This window comes from Harpegnathos saltator, unplaced genomic scaffold, assembly GCF_003227715.2.
Source record: "Harpegnathos saltator strain DR-91 unplaced genomic scaffold, Hsal_v8.6 scaffold514, whole genome shotgun sequence".
NCBI classification, from domain to species: Eukaryota; Metazoa; Arthropoda; class Insecta; order Hymenoptera; family Formicidae; genus Harpegnathos; species Harpegnathos saltator.
Genome location: NW_020230332.1, coordinates 231,602 through 252,026, shown reverse-complemented (window position 1 = coordinate 252,026; position 20,425 = coordinate 231,602). Strand labels below are relative to the sequence as shown.

At 51.3% G+C, this 20,425-nt stretch overlaps 1 protein-coding gene across 2 annotated transcripts in view; it reads left to right on the top strand.

Moving 5' to 3' along the window:
* Nucleotides 1–20,425, top strand: part of LOC105181026 (lachesin) — a 41,571-nt gene that overhangs the window by 6,755 nt on the left and 14,391 nt on the right. For both annotated transcript variants that reach the window (XM_011137479.3, XM_011137477.3), the window contains exon 2: nucleotides 19,714–19,803. In XM_011137479.3, the coding sequence (XP_011135781.1) occupies nucleotides 19,726–19,803 (78 nt within the window). In that variant the 5' untranslated portion in view covers nucleotides 19,714–19,725. The remainder of the gene's footprint in view (nucleotides 1–19,713; nucleotides 19,804–20,425) is intronic.

Here is a 20,425-nt window from a genome sequence, read left to right as displayed (position 1 = left end):
GATTATGCTAAATGGACATTTGGAAATTATAACCCCCGTGTTTAACGTATTATTCGACGATATTATCCAGACTAATCGTTCGCACTATCCGCACTTGTGAATTGTGCTGCTTACGTGCCAGTAATTCCTTTTGTATTTTACAAATGTGATTTCGGCGATATATTATATAATCGCGCGTTAATTAAGCGCGAGTTATTACCGCGCGGAATGTATTAACGATGTAAAATTTGGTCAGCGGGACGCTCCTTGCGATCGCGCGACATGTAAATATTTTCTTTCTTTCTCCTCTTTTTGAAAAGCAGCCTGTCGCATGAAACGATCATCGTCAAAGAGTCGCCCGATCAAAGAGAACCGCCAAATTCTTCGGCCGGCGCGACCCAAGTGGATAATGTTATTATTTTGTGTTTTTTCTTCCCCCGAGATCCGATCACGCTTGCCCGCACCGCCGGAGATTTCTGCATCAATTTTCGAAATGTAAATTGTTGAAATACACGCGTTTAAATATACACGTAACGGTAGACACGCGTTATTGCATTTTATCGGAAATATGCTTGAAAATTTTGCCGAAATGGAGATCACAAAAAATGATAACAATGCGTCCGGGGGTTTGTCACATTCCTATATACGCATGTGAAAGGGATAGAATTTTACACACGCGCGCTCGCTCCCTCACGCGCGCGTAGATGTTTTCAAAAGCCTGAAATTAAGCTGCCTTACCACCCTTCCCGCTACGCCAACATTCTTGCCGCGCTTCTGGCACGCTTTATGTACACGCGTGAGTGCCTGCGGAGATACTTTCGAAGGTGGATGAAATATGTAGCTTATGAATAAATCAACATCCCCGAAGATAAGGGGTAAAATATGTTAAACTTGGACGCGATCTTTTAACCCGCGAAAGCCATTCACGGCGATCGTTAACGCGACAGAGCGTTCGCGACGTAATCCGCGATAGCGACACCGTAATCGAGACTTTTAAATCCGTAAGAAACAGCTTGGAGCTTGAGCTCCTGCGCGCGCGCGCAAATCCCTCTCCTCCTTCCTTCTCCTCTTCGCGTAAATTTTGTATATTTGGCACGCGATAAAATATGATACTTCGGTATTTCACGGCGTCTCTCTCTCTCTCTCTCTCTCTCGCGCGCGCGCAGTTTAGACAGTTACAATTCATGCCTTATAAGTTTAATCATAAGCTACAAATGCGCAAGTTTAATTACAATTACGCGCCTCCCCCTCCCGAACAGTCGTGGCGCGGAATTAATCATATGCTCGCGCACGAGCATTTTCCGCGAAACATTGACCTTTCGTTGACGGGATCGCCGTGTATTTTCCGGCGGTCAGCAACCGAAACCGGGGGAGGAAGTGACGAAAGTGAAGGACAGGAGTAATGGGCAGGGTTCGGGCGGAGTGGCTTTCCGGTTCGGTAGGGGCATTTGTTCCGTCGACGGTAACGCGCGCGCGTCTCGTAATAAACATGCCGCGCGCCGCAGCGGCGGACTGACTGATGAGACCGTTCACCGGCTAGATCTATGTTATTGGTTACCGCCGATACCGATGAGCCATCGAACGGCGAGAGGTGCCTATTCGTTGCGAGCTGTACGAACGTACAAGCGAGCGAGCGAGCAAACGAGCAAACGAACGAACGGCAGTAATTATTGCGAGAGCAACGGTCTTTCTTCGTTTCTCCCCCGCGACTCTTCTTTCCGGCCGATCTTCCTTTCGGGCATGCCGGCACTCGCGAATGCAACTTACCCCCTGCCTGCCATCCGTCTGCCACCCTGCGCAACGCTGCGTATCCTTCCGCTGTATAACGGGGTCACTCGGAACGAGAGGGTGCTTTCGCGTCGTCCGTGTGTGCGTAGTCTGTTGCGACTGAATTTCACAACTCGATCCTTCGAGACGGTACGGCCGAGCGGCCGTGCGGTATTCCCCGAATTTGCCGCTCGGTGGTTGGATTTGCGCGCGCGCGCGCGCGCGTGTGTGAATTTCCTTTCGTCGCGATGATATTTGCAATTGCTCGAATCGCGCGACTTTTTTCTCGTGTGATCGTCGCGCGCGCGCGTCCGCGTTATTTTCTCCCATTTGCTGCCGGAATTTTTTCCGAAAAAAAAAAAAAAAAGTTACGCTTCGATTTCGCTCCGGAAAAGCTGGCTGGCGGGGAGACAGCCACGTGGACAGGTTCTCGCGTTATAGGGAAATATAAATTGCGTGACGCTGTCCATACCGGATGTGCCGCGCTATTGGTTGACATTTCGGTGCCGACCGATAGACTCGCACTTTACGTAAATGAAAACGCTCGCTGTCGCCGGGCGTGCGCGCGCGAACTACATAGTTCGTAACATTCCCGGTTGAGATGTTAGTAGGGCGTGTAAATAACGCTTTGATCTCTTCGTTTATATTGTGTTTTACAAAGTATCGAAATGTGGCACGGGACGGGCGGGCTCCCCATTCACACCGCGCGCGCTCGACGTTAAACGGCACGGCCGTTTGATACTAATCCCCTTATTTACATCGATCTCGTATCCGATATTTAATAAATATTAAGGCAAAATCAGATTATCGCAATTAATACCGAATAACACGAGCGTGCGGAAACGCCCGAGTCACGCCGGAGCGCGCGTTACATCACCGAAACGAAATCGCGTTTCACACACGGTATATTTATGATTTAACAGCGTAATTGGCTGTCGTTGATTGTTATCGGCCGACAATAGCGTCGACCAGTCGCTCGGCTCGAAGAAGACATCGCGTCTCGCGAAATGTGTTTAACGCGCGAGATGACGAGCGTGCAAACCCCGGCCGTCTCGCCGTAAAGTCGCGGACTTAACAGCAGGATGTCCAAGAATCCGGGAATGTCGAAGGGAATTTTGCAAAAAGACGCCACGGCGAGGTCCATTTCCCGGACGCGCCGCCTTCCATAAATCGTCCCCTGCGCGTCAACTATTTACCTTGGAAATACGCTGGCGAGCGACACGGTAACCGCATGTGATTCGCGTATGCTTTTTCGCGCGACCCTCCTCTGCAAGTGGTGTCGTCGATGTCGCGCGATGTTCCACCGGATGTCCCTCCGGCGGAAAACGGGAGATCGCGCGGGAGGGAAATTAGAGAGCCTGATTAACCGTTAACGTAAGCATTTTTTCGCTTCCTTCAATTTACACGCGCATGATTTATCCGCGATGATTTCCGCCAATTTGTCAGAGGCTATGTCGTTCGCATCTGTGAAAAATGCGCGCCGGCTCGCGCAAGTTTGTTCATTGTCGATTGCGCGACAATCGGCCGTCACGAGAGAGAGAGAGAGAGAGAGAGAGAAAGAGACGCAGCCGCGCTGCGACGACAATTCGCGCGCGAGGGTCAACAGAAACGGTGCGAGCGCGAAATGCCGCGTTACACATCGGAGCTGCGACACACATGGACACACCGCATGATGTGTAATTTCAACGTAGCGTCGAGTGACTTCGCGGCATTACCGCGCGACAATGTTGCGGCGGTAATTGAAATGATTATCAGCGGCCGCGCGCGTAGCGTCTGACGGATTAACGAGCTGCGGTGAAACAGAGAAATAACTATTAAAATGTCGCATAGGTGGAACGTGAACGAGCGCGCTCGCGGTGCGTACAAAAGCCGTGATGCGCTCGCGATCGAAATCTCCTCGCGTCGCGGCGTCTCGTTTCCCCGCCACTCATCAAGGCTACCGCGTAAGACCTCTCGTAGCATATCGCAAACTTCCGAATGCGCCCGGTTTATATCCGCCTGAAGTCTGAAGCGCCGGCAGCTCCGGCGTGAGAGAGAGAGAGAGAGAGAGAGAGAGAGAGATGCTGGATGCGCTCTGAGGGAGGATTTAATAATGCGAAACGTAATTTATTTGGATTACGCTCATGCGTTATAGAACGCGATCCTCTCGCGTCGCGGCTGATACGCCGTCAACGCGCAACATCGTCGCGCTAATTAAAATTGTATCGCGTCTCGTTTGTCCCATTATCACCGCGGACGTAATTGCAACTGCTCTTTGAGGAGACCGGCGGCGGGGAACGTTGCGAGACGCCATACGCGCGCGTGTAAAGAGAGAAAGAGAGTGGAACACGCGTACGCGTACGGCGCGTATCACCCGGTCTGTCCAGCGAGAATCGCATAAAAATTTAACGGCCGCGATTAAAGTAATCTCTGCCGCGCACGGATTTACTTTAATTCACTACGCCGTAATTAGCTCGTACCATTCATTTCCAATCTCGGACTCGTTCGCGTAGATCCAATTGCGCCTTTCTCACTCTTTCTCTCTCTCTCTCTCTCTCTCTTTCTCCTGCACCCTTTTCTCTCTTTCTCTGTCCCTCTCTTTCTTTCTTTCTCTTTCTCTCTCTCTCTCTCTCTCTCTCTCTTTGTCCGACCCTGCCGGCGCGCTCGCTTTTGACTATAATCGAGGTTCGTCTTTCGCGCTGTAAATGCTTAATGGAATCGTATCTACCGCGCGTTCGCTCTCTATTACCGCGCTAACAAATAGAATAACTCTCGTTACTCGGATTTCGCATCTCGCGCATTCCGAACAAAACATGAAATCGTTACGACCATTCGCAACACACACTTCGGAAACGAGAGCCTGCCCTGCCGCTTCTCCGCGCGCCGGCCGAAAGCAGCGGCAGCGGGCTAATACTTTTCGTGCAAAACCGATTCGGTTATCGTGACGAACTAACAAGTACTCCCGTTACTCCATAAACGGATCGATATTTATTTGGGATAGACGACCCGCGGAAGCGGATCTCCCGCTCGTGTCTATCAGCAACGCGAGCTGCTGCCGGACGTCGAATGTTAAACAATCGCGGGACGGGACGAAGCTACTTCGCTCACATCGCCGCCGACTTTCTATCATTATTTGTTATCGCTGCGCTACGCTGGGCCCGTACTTATTAGGTTGCTGCAAAAGTAATTGCGGTTTTTATCATTCCAAGCTTGGCGCCGCTGACTTTTCTAGTTACCGTTATCTTGTCCAAAATTCTATCTCGTAGGAATAAACAAACTCGTTTCGCGCTGGGAGAAATGTGTGCAGGCCAGTGGTCATTATTTTGATTAACAAATATAATTTTTAACTGATGTTTATGCGTCTTTATAACCACAATTATTTTTGCAACGACCTAATATCTAATGGCGAGTTCGTGCGGAATCTTCGCGCGCAGAAATTTGCTGTTGCGACAGCGAGCTTGTCCTCGCCTGGTCGTAACTCCACTCTTAACCTTTCGAGGCATGTATTTTTCAGAAAATTCGAATCACATGAAAATTTATACACGGGGGTTTCTGATGGTTCTGATTCTGGGCTCGCTGATGACGAATCCGTAATCAGATTTTCGAAATTCAAGATGGCGGCCACAAATATGAAAAATTAACTAACCGGAAGACAATGTCAGGTAAATATATTAGAATTCCATGATCCGCCAGCTTGAATCTACAATCTTGAACAATGAGTTTTGGACCTCGGATTCGTAATCAGCGACCTTGAAAGCTAACCAAAGTACAATTTCAGCTAATCATATACAAATTTTATGATCCGCCATCTTGGAAAATTAATTTTGGAATCTGGACCTCAGATTCGTAATCAGCGACTTAAAAAACCCCCAAATCTTGATTTTGAGCAAAAAATTCACTCATAGTTTGTGGAAAATGATTTTTTTCTGTAAAAATTTGTATTTTTCACACTTTGTTTATTTATAACAAATGGACAACTTATGCAAAACACTTTTCAACCTTTCATGTATGTTCCCATATCATGTAAGAAGCTAGAAAACGCAAAAAACCCGACAAGAATCCCTCAAATATGAAATATTTCAGGAAAATGTGAGAATAAATAGTGGTAAGTATACTTACCACTATGCCTCAAAGGGTTAATGACGCATTAAAATCGTCAGGATATTCCGGACGCGTTATTCGCGTATTTGAGTAACAGCCGCAGGCTGACTCGTGCGGGCCAAAATCGCGGACGTGCGTTCGCAGACGCGAGAAATCAACGGCGCGCGCGCGCGAGACTCGTTCGTTCCTCTCGCGGCCCTCCGAATACCTGCGAGTTCTTCTCTCGTCGGGCAAGTTCGCGCTACGAGGGAGGGAAAACCCAATGACGCCCCGAGGGCAACACCGTCATTATCATAATTTTTCGCCAATGAACGCCAAACGAACGCAATGCGTACGAGGAGCGAGACGTACGCGTGGCGCGCCGGATAAGGGCGAGAGGGGCTCAAGCGCGCGAAACAGGTAGTCGAGGAAGGGTGAAGGAGGCCAGGGTGCGCGCGGCGGTGAAAAGGCGCACCTGCTGTTTCTCTCTGTATGCACCCAGCCCGCGGGGTGCAACTTAATGAGCTTCCTGTGTTGGTTCCGCTTTTAGCGCGTAACTCTGCATCTCTCTCTCTCTCTCTCTCTCTCTCTCTCTCTCTCTCTCTTTCTCTCTCCGACCCTCTTTCTCTCTTGTTTCCCTCCCGTCTTTCTCTTTCTCGTCTCGCCGAGCGAGAGTCCGTCATCATCTCCCGACCCGCGAGTTACCCTCCGGTCGCGTATAGTCTCGTGGTTTTTGGAAAACTGTCCGCGCGTGGTAACGTCGGCAAACACGGGGCGAATTAGCAGGTTGCCCACCTTGCGAGCGAACGCGCGACGGAATGAACATCCCCGCGGCTTGAATAGCGGGCAGAAGAAGTGGCGTCGCGCAGGAGTTCTCCCTCGCTCTCGCGGCGCGGCAGTCTGCGAGCGATCGGTCCTGCATTTCCTTCGATTCTCGTTAATCGGAGGGTCACGACTAGGGATGCAACGATAAATCGATAATATCGAGATATTGATATATCGAGAGACAAGTATCGATATATTTGTCGATTTGTCGATATGAACTTTATTGATATTTCGTATCTTTCAGTTACAGCTCTGGGGGCCTATTACGGTTCTACGACCGAGATGAAAATTACAAAAGTGAATTCACTAGAATATATATTATGTAATTGGTCGATGTCTAGTAAATTCGCTCACTTTTATCATTTTCACCTCGATCCGCTGAACCACATTAGATCTCCTGCTCCATGTATGCGGTGATCTCCAGCAAACGACTACGGTTTATTATATATTTTCTAATAAGAATATGACAATAAATTATATGAAGATAAAAATTTTTTAAAGATTTTTTTTTTAATTTCTCGTGTATACTCTTTATATGCATACGCCTATGTGTATATACATTTTTTTTATATAGATATCGATATATATATCGATATTTCTCAAAATTACCGATATTATCGTTATTGATGGTTCTAAATGACGATAATATCGTTATCGATATTTTGAGAAATCGTTGCATCCCTAATCACGACTCGGCAAGTCCGAGTCGCGCGAACCGACCGGTCGACGACGAGGCGAAGTACGACAAGAAGGTGTAGGAGACGAGGAGGGATCGATAATGCAAAGGGTGATGTAAATTGTTCAAGAAATGTTTCTCGCCTCGCCAAAGCGCGGACTCGCCCGGCGATCGCGCGTAACGAAGGCGCGGCTCTGCGCGAATTTCTCTCCACAACGGACGCGATTATCATTTCTTTGCATCGAAGAGACGCTGGATTCGCTCGCAGGCAACTTTTCCCTCTCTCTCTCTCTCTCTCTCTCTCTCCATCTCTCTCTCTTTCATCGCGCGCGCGCGCGCGCGTATGTGTTACTTTTGCCGATTCGGCATTAGGTTGCTCGCGAACGCCAATTCCCGCGCGGTCTTCACCGCAATCCCATCAGATCCACTTTGCGAGACGCGTTTAGGAAGTAACAAATTCCCCGATTCTTCGGCTCTCGCCGTCGCCGTCGCTCTCGCTCTCTCGCCGAACCGATTGTTCTTTACTCGGCGACCGGACGAGCCAGTGGACGAACGGAAGCAACCAAGCAGCGAACGAACGAACGGACGAACGAAGATACGGAAATCATGTATCGATCCTCGTCGAGTGCAAATGTTACGAGAGCTACGTAACACGTGAACTCCGCCAGTTCACCCTGGCGCATCATGTCTCTAATTCCGCCGTTCCGCCGGCTCCCTCCCCGCCGCGCCCCGCGCGCTTTTATTATTCCCGTATCTCGACTACGGCTGCGTTCTCCGCAGCATTTTTGCTCGGAATATCGTCGCGAGTTTTATCCCGGATCTCGGGAGAGCCGGGGCTTCGATCGAATCTATCTATCTATCTATCCTTCTTGCCCGCGTTCGCTATTCTCTTTACGAGACGCCGACGCCGTCGCCGCGAGGCAATCGATGTCGAGCGAGAGAGAGAGAAAGAGAGAGAGAGAGAGAGAGAGAGAGACGCTTGATCCGCCAGTCGCGCAAGTGCGCGAACGCGCGCGACGAAATGAAAATTGCCGTGTTTGATTCCACGACGGAGTCGGAACTGCCGTCTTGGATTCCACGCGACGAGTCGCGCCGCGGCGACGGCGACGGCGCCGTTCATTCATGAACACCGGGAGCACCAATTCGCAGGCTGGCGCGCGCGACCCGCTGCTGTCTGCCGGCGCGGCGCGTTCTCGCGAAGCGGATACTCGCGCGGAAGTGTCACCGCGTTCTCGCGCGGTATCCCCCTGTTCTTTTCTCATTTCGCCCCTAATTCTCCGCCGCGTCGGAGAGAGACTCGACTGCACCCCTCGCCTCGCTCCTCCCGTCCCTCCTCCTCCCGCGACGAATCCATCACGTCGTATTACCGAGGGGATCAGCGAGCGACGCACAATAGCGGAGCGCGCCGCGCGACACTCGACATTCGAATGCCGCCAAACCCCGTTACCGCGGCGCAACGGAGGAGGGGCAAACACCGGGATAACACCCTGGCGCAGCAAAGTGCTGCGGCCGCGCCAACTTATCGCCGCTAAGCCTCTTTACGAATGTAGCCCCTTTTTTTCCGCCGACTGGCGCGCGAGTTGCTCGGTGACCCGATTTTCCGCGGGATTTTTCGCGGAACGATCCTAATCGAGCTGGCGCTCGCGCGCGCCGCGAGCTCGACGCGAGCTCGACGCGAGCTCGACGCCACCCTGACGAGCCGAGGATTAACCCCTTCACCTATAATACAATATCGTGTGAGACTCGTGATAAGGAATTCGGGCCAAACGAGTCAGGCTCGTGGTGCGTATATCGGGCTGAATATAAGAAGTACGAGTAAGATTCATCGTGTGTTTTGCGAGCCAAACGTAGGCACGCAGGTGAGACAGACACCTGTGGTGGAATTTTTACGCGTTTTGGAGCTGGTTGTTCCAACTTCTCGTTGTAAGTTAATCGATGCTTAAGTCATATGTTTGTCTTCGTTTTCCCTTCAACTTAGACAAAGACAGACATATGATTTTTAACTGTCAGTTAACTTATCAGTTAAGAGGTAACGTCTGAGCGAACGCCTGAAAACGCAGAGTAAGTTTGGGAATTTTTTTTATAGTTAAATAACAACATGGATGGAAAATTGGTTTGAAGGCTTCTTGATTCAGTGGAAAAAAATATTTATAATAACAAAAGTTTTAAACTGATCGTAAAAATCATGTGTGTACTTCTCTAGAGAATTTAGTTTAGCAGCTATTATAAAAATTTCGAGTGGATCGGATGAAATTTATTAAAGTTCTGCTGCAAGCCAATTCGAGAAACGTGGCTTTACTTGGATAGCTTCAGCGCCGCCATCTTGAGGCAAAATAATAACAAAAAATTGTTTTGTGTAGTTTAAGATACGCACGCGTTCAAGAGGCCTTCAAACCAATTTTCCATCTATGTTGTTATTGAACTACAAAAAATTCCCAAACTTACTCTGTGTATTCAGGCGTTCGCTCAGATGTTACCCCTTAACGCACTATCGGGATCTCGCTTTGTGATCTCGCTCGTGGGCTCATGCGCTCTGAAATATATATGCATCGAATAAAGGAAAAGAGAATAAAATGGAATGGACAAATGTGTTCGCGTCCGTTGAAAATGGGAGATAGAATGATTCATTGTGCTCTCGGGTAGTATTCCGTCGGAGCGATCGACGCGCGAGCGAGAGAGATGCAAATGTTCCCCATGCGGCCAAGTGGAGAGAGTTTATACTTTGAACGTTAATGAATATACTGTGAAAATTCCAAGTCCATTGATCCTACCGTTTCCGTTAAAAAAATTCGTCCTTGAAAAAATTGCCTTGTTCCGCATGTATAATTCCCCCCTTAAATCACAGTGCGAGGGGTTAATGACAGACGCAGAAGTCGCGCGCGTATTGCCAGGAATGAGGCTCGCATTGCCGCAAGTCGCCATCGGACCAAAGTGCAAATATCTCCGCTCGACGACGATTTCCCGGGGTCAAAGTCGAGCGCACCGAATCCCACCACAAGGCGCGTGATCTCTCATTTTCCCCGCGATTCGCTGTAACTCGATTTGAGCGGAGCTGATGGAAGCGCGCGGACGACTCTCGTTCTTTTCGGCCGATAACCTGATACTTTCGCCTGTGTGTGTGTGTGTCCCAAGTGCCGATAGCCTAAATGGGAGAATCGCGGCGGATGGATAGCCCGGGGGGAGCGAAGGCGGCATCGCAGTGCAGCACGCGCTCGTATGCAACGGGATCCCCCGCATCACGCCGAGATGCGGAGAGTTAAGGCGCCTCGGAACTTCGCAGACAGTTTGAACCACAATCCTTAAGTTCCATCGCCGGCGAATTCTCCTCGAAACCTATCTTAACCGTTCGCCAGCGTTTGCACTGCGGAGTCGACGGCAACGTTTCGCTCATCGATAGTCGATTGCTATTTCGTGGCACCCTTTGCATGCCGAAGTGTCACGTAACGTGTCTGAGGGTGTCTGAGGGTGTCTGAGGCTGAGAGAGAGAGAGAGAGAGAGAGAGAGAGAGAGAGAGAGAGAGAAAAGAGCAGAAAGTTAAAAGGGGGGCAGAGGGAGAGAAACAGAGAAGGAGAGGGTGGGGGGGGGGAGGTGTGTTGGAAAAGCAATTCGAGTTCCTCACGTCGTACTCGCTCGTCATTACGTCGACGCCGGGCGCGACTCCTCTCGTGTCGCCGCGAGCGATGGTCAACCGCATATGAATGGCGTGACGTAGGTGCTAAAGGTTTGACAAGTACGTACGACCCGCTCCGCGTAAGGCGGGAATAGTTGGTAGGAAGACGGAGATCTTCCGAGTGCCGTAGAAACGTGTGATCTATCGCTCTCGGGATTAAAACTCACGTTCGAATCGATCGAGCCATCGAACGTGCTCTCTCGCTCGAGCCCGAGGGGCCGGGGGGAGGGGGGGACGGGCGAGAGGGCACATGTGCTGCGCGTCGGTCATTTCGCGCTGGGCGGTAGCGGCGCGGACTTTTCTCCGCTTCTTTTCTCCCTCCTCTTTTGAAGCGTCAAGTATAGGTAAGGATCCGCGAGCCGGACGGATGCGGAGTGCGCGCTTTCAGGCGGCGCGATGAGAGCGTTCCGCATTTCCGCGAATGAATTTCACGACACCGCGGACGCGTGTCCGCGCCGCGCTCCGGCACGGAGATCGAGTCGTCGCGCGCATTGAAATGCGCTCGTCCGACTGTGCGAAGTTGACCTGTCTCGTAGGAAGATCGCGCGCACAATGCTATTTCGAGCGGAGCGAGTCGGACATCCGGTCGCGCGTTTAGCGTTAAACGCGCGCGGTCAGAATAACGGGCCGTTACGTGCCAAAGTGTCGCGCGTATCAGCGTTAACGACCAAGCCGGTTCATTCTTTGACGCGACATGACGCTTGCCGTCCCCCCGATGTATGTAATGCCGTAGTGCTGCAAAGGTGCGACGTGGTGGAAAAGACAACTGAATGTGCGCGTGTGTACTTTCTTTCCCCGAGAGAGCGTGCGTGCGCATGTGTGTGAGCGCGAGCCACGACGAGCGAGTTACGAGCGCGTTTGTAGTAAAGGCCGGGGTGTAACGACACACAATTTGCCCTGTCTGCTACACTTTATAGAATGCAGGTATCACCGGCAGGTACGGCCGTGCTCGGACGACACGGAAGCCGAGCGAAGCTGTCCCGCGCTGACAAAAGTTAGATAGTAAAAGATAGCAAATTAAGTTTAGCAGAAGGGGTGGCGCGCGAGGCGAATAGTGGAGTATAGGAGGGTGAAGAAGGAGAAGACAGAGAGAGAGAGAGAGAGAGAGAGAGAGAGAGAGAGAGAAAAAGAGGAGCGTAGTACAGAAACGGCGAGGGGGCGGCAAGGACGAGCAGGCGGGCGTGAGTGACTGACTGACTCCGGGAAAGCTGGCGAAAGCAGACGGACATATAACTTCTTTTACAAGAACTTCAGCGGCAATCCCTGTAACATAATTAGCGAAGTAGCTCGGGCAACAGCGATATCGCGAGAGAATATTTATTTTAAGCTCGGAAAAAGTTGGCCGACAAGTTCGCCGCGAGGCGAGGAGGGGAATTTATGGCGGGAGAGGGGGAGAAGCGGTGCGGCCGAGGGAGGAGAGAAAGTATCGTGAGTTTGACAGGGTAGTACACACGCGGCGGCGGAGGGGGGGAGGGATTCGCCCGGACGGAACGTTTTTCATGGGACGCGCGTTATTGCGACGCGCATTTCATTACGCTAGCTGCATTATGTGCGGCATTATCGAGATTTGTTTTTATCCCGCCGAATTTTCCGCGATATTTGTTGGCCGACCTTTCGACATTTCATTCGATGGCAGTAACGCATCGCGGCAGCAAAGCGCGATTACGGTCCCCTCGTTAACAGCCGCATTAATACTTTTTTATACCCGCGTAATATGTTTTTACAAATGTGCGAAAATGCGCGCAGCGGACGGTGAATTATCGTGTCCTTTTTCCCCTTTCATCTTTTTCTCTCTCCTCCCTTCCCCCTCCTCCTCCCCCTCCCCCCGCCCTCCCCAGACGAGGCGATATACCGCTGTTGTTTAATTGGAAGAGTTTTAACGCCAAAACAAGCAAACTAATTAATATGTCGAAGATCGTCGGAAAGAGCAGAAACGCAATGGGGTATTTAATAAACGCAATATTCGATAACACGATAATTTTAATATGCATATGCGGGGCATTTTATCGCGCGGATATGTCCTACAGCTTTTATCGTCATTAAACACGCGGTTTTCTACTTTGGAGCGCCGTCAAAATATTGAGCGTATAATCACCACGACAATTTATTTTTTCTATACGCGCAATATGCGAGGAACAAAGCTAAATTTTATTCAGCAGATTCGCAGATTCGCCGCTATTCGATTAAATTAATGTCCAATAACTGCCCCCCGCCTCCTCTAATGCGGTACATATTCGCGACTCGGGTCGCGTTACTCGCATCGTTCAAGTTCTCACGTCGAAGCCGTTTGTCGGCGGGATGTCCTCCGCTTTGTACCCGATACGCGACCACGTAGCGCCGACGAATGTTCTCTTTCAATATTCCGGCGATTTTTGCGTTTACATCTTGCCAGATGAAAGCGCAGCGGGGCGATCTTACGGCGCACGTGTGTCTACATCGCGAGTCAGGGGGGCGAGGAGATGAGGGGAGCGTATCGACATTGAGACGTTATAACTACTGGCATCATTACAGCGCGTGTCCGTTCCTGCTAATCGCTAGTATAATGCATAGTTAACGAAGAAATTTAATATGCAGCGGCTTCGGCTGTTGAAGGCACAAGGCGCGGGCGTGGTGCGGTTATTGTGTTGCGTGGAGCTCACACGTCCAGTGTTCTGCGCCTGTGTGTGTGCGCGCGCGCGCAAAATTCGACACCGAAGATGCCGTAAATATTGTAGTAGAGGGAAATTCGGTCGCGTGTACGGGCCATTGTTTGAGAAAGCGTATGGTAAGTCGTTTGAAGTAAGCGAGCGGACAGGCTGCGAATGGGGACGACGTCTCTCGAGCGGATCGCACGGTGATCATCTTGTGCGGCAACCTCGACGTGAGGTATCAGGTTTCGAATAGTCGTTCGATAAGCCGATAACACGACAGCCTGACACAATGCGACACAACGATGTGATAATAACAGCGCCGGTGTCGTTAACGAGGCGATAGCTGCGCTATCGAGTCGGAATGGATGAAAAAATGGGAACAGACGTTCGAGTAACGATCCCTCTGTGTCAATCCGTGACTTATGGACCTCTCGGAGGATAAGACGTCGAAAGTCGGGGACACGCGATGAATCAAAATCTTTTCGTATTTATAGAGGTTCGTCGCCGTGGCGCGCGGCCGTCCCGATCCGATGAGAGGATCCGCATTAAACTTCTACGCAACTTTTATCATCGATAAGCGCGTATTAAGCAGCGATAAGCCAGTGTGATTGCGAGAATCCCTCGAGTCAGCGTCACCTCCGTCTCCGTCACGGCGCGGTACCTTATCAATAATCAATTGCTGTTTCCGCGCTCTTCTCTCGTTCGCGTTAACGAAACTTTCAGAAAGACAGAGAGAGAGAGAGAGAGAGAGAGAGAGAGAGGGCGGCGGCGGGAGAAGCGGAAAGTGCAGTTGCACTTTCTCAGATCAATCCGGCGCCGGATAAATTCGCCAGGAAAGTTTCGTTGTCCGTCTCTCTCTCTCTCTCTCTCTCTCTCTCTCGCGCGCGCGCGCGCGCGGTATCACGGGCGCGAAATTTTATATTGGGAAGAAGAGGCTCCTTTTTTCAGTTAAGTGATATACATCACCTTCGAGGGGAAAAGAGCCGATAAATCTCCCATTCATGTACGTCGAGGGGATGATTGATCAAGTCTCTTTGTTGCGAGACGCGCTACCATTCGGGGGAGGGGGGATGTTTGAACGGTGCATTTATCACTGTTTCATTTCTCGCCGCGACGCGGCGAGATACGCGGATGTGAACCTCTCCTCACTAATTAGCGACCGCGATTAGCGAGCCTTCGTAATGAGCGATCGAGAGGTGTTGCGATGGAGGGGAGGGGGAGATGATCTCTCGCCGGTTCCGCGATGATCAAGAGAGCTCTCGTCGAGGGATCGCGGAGGGACGCTTCTCGTGGGAGGGGGGGGAGGGAGATTTCCGGTACGAAATATTCGCGCAGCGATCGCCGCGTACTCTCGGACGTGTGTTGGTCGGCTCCATACATTGTTACGTGTTACATGTCGCCCGCGATTGCCCTGTCACGCGGAGTCGATCGTTCGATGCTCCGCTACACAGGTATTCTACGGTATTGACGCCGGTCTCAAAGCCGACATTTCGCGTGCGATGGCCCAATGTGGGGGATTACCTCGGTGGTAATCCTTAGTGGGTGCATTATCGATGATTGGCGTATTCACGTCGTCGTCTCGAGCCGCTACTTGATTTCCCGGGTAGCTTAAATACAACGTTTAGCTCATGCTTTGCCAAACGCGGCGTGTGAATTACCTTAATGGAAGCGCATATACCGCAGCTGCAGACGGGAGCTGTATTACCCGCTGAAAGATAGTCAAATCGGATTGGAGTGTGGGATTATCGAATTAATTAGGTTCCTCTCGTTACGTGCGATACCGCGCGGCGACGTGTGCGCGACGTAAGGAGCTTATATATAAAATGCGAGCCACGTGGGAGAGAGTTGCGAGAGAGAGAGAGAGAGAGAGAGAGAGAGAGAGAAAGAGAGAGAGAGAGAGGTGGAGGGAACCATCTCCGTATATCGATTATTATGAAACCGACGAGGTATTACTCGCGGAGAGCCGACGCGACGGCTCGATGGCCGTCTGCGATCGCGACGTTTGAAACGGATGGAAAATCCGAGGAAAGGTACGCTGAAGTAGATCATTTCCGACTTATTTCCCTAAAAGTATTACGCTGCGGGCAGAAATTTCAGGAAAGTGTAAAACCTATCGAGGGAAAGGAGACACCGCGAAATACAAGGAGAACTTGCGCAAATTCCGTCGACCGAACGGGTCGAGGAGGAAAGATGCGTAATATTCGGGCTCTCGATCGGTAAGTATCGCGATTATTTCGAAAGCCGGGGGATTAACATAACCGAAACAACAGCGGGAAATGCGTAAACGTAGATCGCACAATTTCTCCGTGTGTTATTAGTACACGGCTACGTCCGCTCATAATTTTCTCGTAACTCGCAATTGGGTATCTTCTTTTTCAATTTTATTTGTCAGTTGTTTTAATTTTTAATTGTTGCTTTGACACAATTGGATCACGGTGAGCGACGATGAATAAAAGCGGCAGCGTGCAAATAGCGTGAAGCGGGATGTAGTCTCGATGAAAGCGAAGTGAAGCGAGAGGACGAAGCCCGACCAACAGAGAGAGAGAGAGAGAGAGAGAGAGAGAGAGAGAGAGAGTCGATAGTGTCTGATCTGGCTCATGCGTAGGATAAACTGATATTTCCGATCGCCGACGCGGATATTAAGAAGGGGCATGTTAAATCCTCGCGGGCGAGACGCGCGAATCCGGCGGAAGGCGTTCTTCTCCCTCGGGCGGAATCCTGAATATTTACCTCGCGTCGAGTCGCGCCACTACAGGGTGCTACAGGGAGGGCGCAAAGAAACGGACCACTGGCAAATCCGGTGAGAGGATTAGCCGTATGCAAAAGAGCAACTCTCTACTACTCGGGAGCGCGCATCCCGTGAGCCGGCAGCGGCGGCGGCGGTGAGAAGAGAGGAACGGAGAGAAACGAAGCGCATTCTCGCTAAGTGCGCGCGCGGGAATTGTACCGGAAGAAACGAAGCGTGAACGTGTCGAACGCGCGCGCCGGCACGTTTCGTTTTTCTCGCGCGCGCGAAGGAAGGGCGGCGAAGGAGAAGCTCCGGGGACGGCAGGAACGCGGAGGCCGAAATAAAAGAAGCCACCGGGAACTCGTAAGTAATAGCTCCGCAGCGGCAAAGCTGATAAAATGAACACGGATAGGTGATGCCGCCGCGTATCGGCTTTTATCTTCTCCCGCGAGCGCGGCTCAGGAGTCGGGAGTGCTAAAATGCGAAGGGAAAAACGAGGATCGAGGTCGGCAAAGGAGACGGCCGAGGGAGCTAAGGGTTGGCAAGCAAGTGGGAAGGTGAACGGGGTGAACCAAAAGTTACCCTTCGTCTGTGAGAGAGAGAGAGAGAGAGAGGGGGGGGGGAGTTTCTCTTTTTCTCGCGTCTTCTCCTCGATCGCTGGAATCCCGCGCTGGTGCCGATATTGCCGCTCGAATATGCCAGAAATAGGATTTGCCGGGTCTAGCGAGATTCGATAAGTTCCGTAATTTGCGTGTAATCGTGACGATGAGATTAGTATGCAAATAATAAAGCTCTCGACGGTGGATCGCCTACGGTACACGAGTGCTCGCGGTGTATCCATTTCTTGGAACTTTTCGATGTCGTCCCGTCTGCGAGAGAATTCATTCTCTTGTTGTCGGGATCTTGAATCGGAGATCATCGATATCGAGGGATCTTCTCAGCAAGTAGTTTAAATATTAAGCGAGAACGTACAGTTGTCTTCTTCCTTGACTGCGCAGAGCAAATTTTCATCGTATCACGCGAAACACTGTAAATTAGCGTAGACACGTATGGATTTTTCAATTTTCCTCGACTTTTTCGTGGACTACGTTACTGGCTATATATATATCTGTGAATTTACATGTATGTGTGTGTGTGTGTGTATGTCATACAGACCGATCGAAATAATATTAAGTTTCTTCGGACTTCGTACAGAGCTGCGTCGCATGTTCCGATAAACGGTGAATTAAATTCAGCCGTGAATCCTCGCATTTCCGACTGGCTCTTACTCGCATTTTCCACTTTACCTTTCTAATCGAATTTTCACATGCGAGTGACTAAGAAACAAGCTCACACGTGCATTTCCGTCAGCCGGATCCGATAATCGATCGAGCGCCGGGGCGATTGTTTCCGTCGTCCGGGTTTTTGTTACCCCGCAAAGTATTGCCGTGCAAATTAGCATTTGTTATTATCGCGTGAAAAAGCCGAAATTGCTAAATCCGTTAAAAATGCCCCGGCCGTCGTCGGCGGGCAATATCGCCGCCGCGCCGCGCCGCGCCGTCGCGCGATAAAACGTATTGTAAATATCTGCCTAAAAAGGTATCTCTTAGCATGTAACGCTCCGTAATTAATTTGTCCCGCGAACACAAAGCGCGGCTCTAACGTCACGCTTTAATCACGTCGCGCGCGCGCGCGCGGCCTCGGGTGTACTCTCACTCGTACGTGAGAGAGACGTTAGACGCGTGCTCTCTCCGCTAAAATTACGTCTAAGTCCTGCAGCGTAATTTTCAATCTATCGGACATTAACGGGCATCCTTGATTATTCGCCGGACGGAAATACTTGAACGTGCTTGCGCGAGGCACGATAGGTAACTGCGCGCTCAAAATCAAAGGGGCTTTTGATATCCTGACCACTCATCGGCCCTTCAAAGAGCGTATTCGGCGTTCATCATCCTCCCTCCGTAATATGCGATTCTATTTTCGCATTTATGGCGATCCCCGTGTGCACCCTGACGGGGCGTAAACGTCCTCGCAGACGACGTCGCCTCCGTCGTCGATTTCTTCGCTTCTCACCGAGCTCGGTGAGACTCGGCGTTTTCGACTCGTCCCCGCTGAAATTACCTAGCGACAGGTATTCCGCGGCCGGTTCCGTTCTCGTGAAAATTCACCGTCGACGATCGCGCACCGCGCAAGGCCGTACGCACACGAATGAAAAACGAAAGATCCAATTACTTTTAACGATTGATCTCATGCTCGCGTCGCAGCGCGATCATCAACAGGTACAACTTAATAGTCTCTCCACGTTCTATTTTGCGCTACGCTCGTCGTCGCTCCGAGTCCGAGCCGGCGAATATTTCGCCGCGGCATGGCGGTCCGCTGGGAGAGAGAGCTTGCTTCACTTAAAACTCACGTCCCGACGACGGCAGAATTTTTGACCGCTCACGGGGAGCTCGAGCGAAAGTCATAAAGGGCGGACTTTGGTGCGAGCGAAATTTTCATTTGACTGTTGGACCGCCGTTACCTACGTAACATTCGCACGTACATGCACACGCGTGCGTCCGTCCTTCCGTTCATCCTTCCGTTCATCCGTTCGTTCGTTCGTTCGTTCGTTCGTTCGTTCGTTCGTTCGTCGGGCCACACGTGCGCTCCCGAGACACGAGTGTGCGTATCGAGGGAGGGTGCGAAGGGGGTAGACCCACTGCCATCCGAGAGTATTATTGCGGTGCTGGCCGGCGGAGAGGGTGGCGGCGAGCACGGGGGATATATCAGCGGGTTGGCGTTTATGTGGCGACCAACTGTCGAGTTAATATTCACGCGATTCTCGGGCTTGACCCTCCCCTCTGCACCCCTACACTCACCCCCGAGCACGCGTCGACGACGTCGCGAAATTCTCGATTTCTGACCCGACTACTGACCTCCTTCCCTCCCTCTCTCTCTCTCTCTCTCTCTCTCTCGAAACCAGCCGTCTCTCGTGGCCGCCGCAGTCCTCGCGCGCATACCGGGTGTCTCATCCTGCGCGAGCTCCGGCGCGTGTTATTTACACTCGATAAAGATTCCGACTGCGCATCACCTCTATAGATAGATTGCCAGGAGAGCTGCAACATTTACGGGGTCGTCGTATGTCGGTCGCGTGACGCTCGTGAAAATTGTAATGTTCCCTCGCGCCCTTCCTCGCGCGAATCTGTAAAACTTTGAAGATGCCGGGAGAGGCTCTGGGTCTCGTTGCGATATCGAGCGGCTGAATTATTGCCGCGCCTCGCCGCAAAAGCCGCGGGGAATTATTATTTCGAGGAGACGCCTCCGTTCCTCGCGCCGCGCCGCGGAGTGCATCGTCGCGAGTTAGTTTACCGAGAGACGCGCGCCTTGTTTTAATAAATACATTTCGTGCTCTCTGTTGCAGTACGTATGGCGTATGGCTTACCCTATGGCATGGCATCGCGGAGCGTCGCGCTGTGCATCCTCATCGCCGCTCTGCTGCACGTCAGTCTCGGTAAGAGTCGACTACACCGCTTGACGAGGGGCGGGGGAGGGAGGGTGAGTACCTTCGTACATCCTCTCGAAGAACAAGGGAACGAGCCCCGGCCGTGGGAGAGGGAGTTACGAAGAAGCAAAAGTTACGAGTTTTTAATCCTCGCGAAATGACAGAATCTCCCTCTTTCCCGCCCTCCCCTCCCATCCCATCCCCGCGAGCGCGACGGTATCGCGCGCGCGTCTCTGTACTTTTGTGCCGCCTTTCTTTGCTCCAGTTTCGGTAGGAATCAAATAGAATCTTGCCGAAGACGCTAGATCGGTAGTCCCGCGTTTCCGCGAGGGCTTAAAAAGAATCCCCGCTTAAAAGGAAGCAGGAATTGCAAAGTGGCGCAAAAGAAAGCCGCCGACTTTTTTCTCCCGCCTCTCGGGGGGAGCGCGGGACGGGACGCGAGCGCGCGTTCCATCCTTATTTATTTACCTATTTATTATTTCCATTATGTAAATATCGGGGACGTTGGGCAGATTTGTAAATTCCTCGGGAGAAACAAATGACCCGAGCTCGAGGAAATTATGTCGCAGCGGAACGTAACAGGCAAGTCGACACACAACTCGCGCGACGAAGGGGATGAAGATTCCTCTCG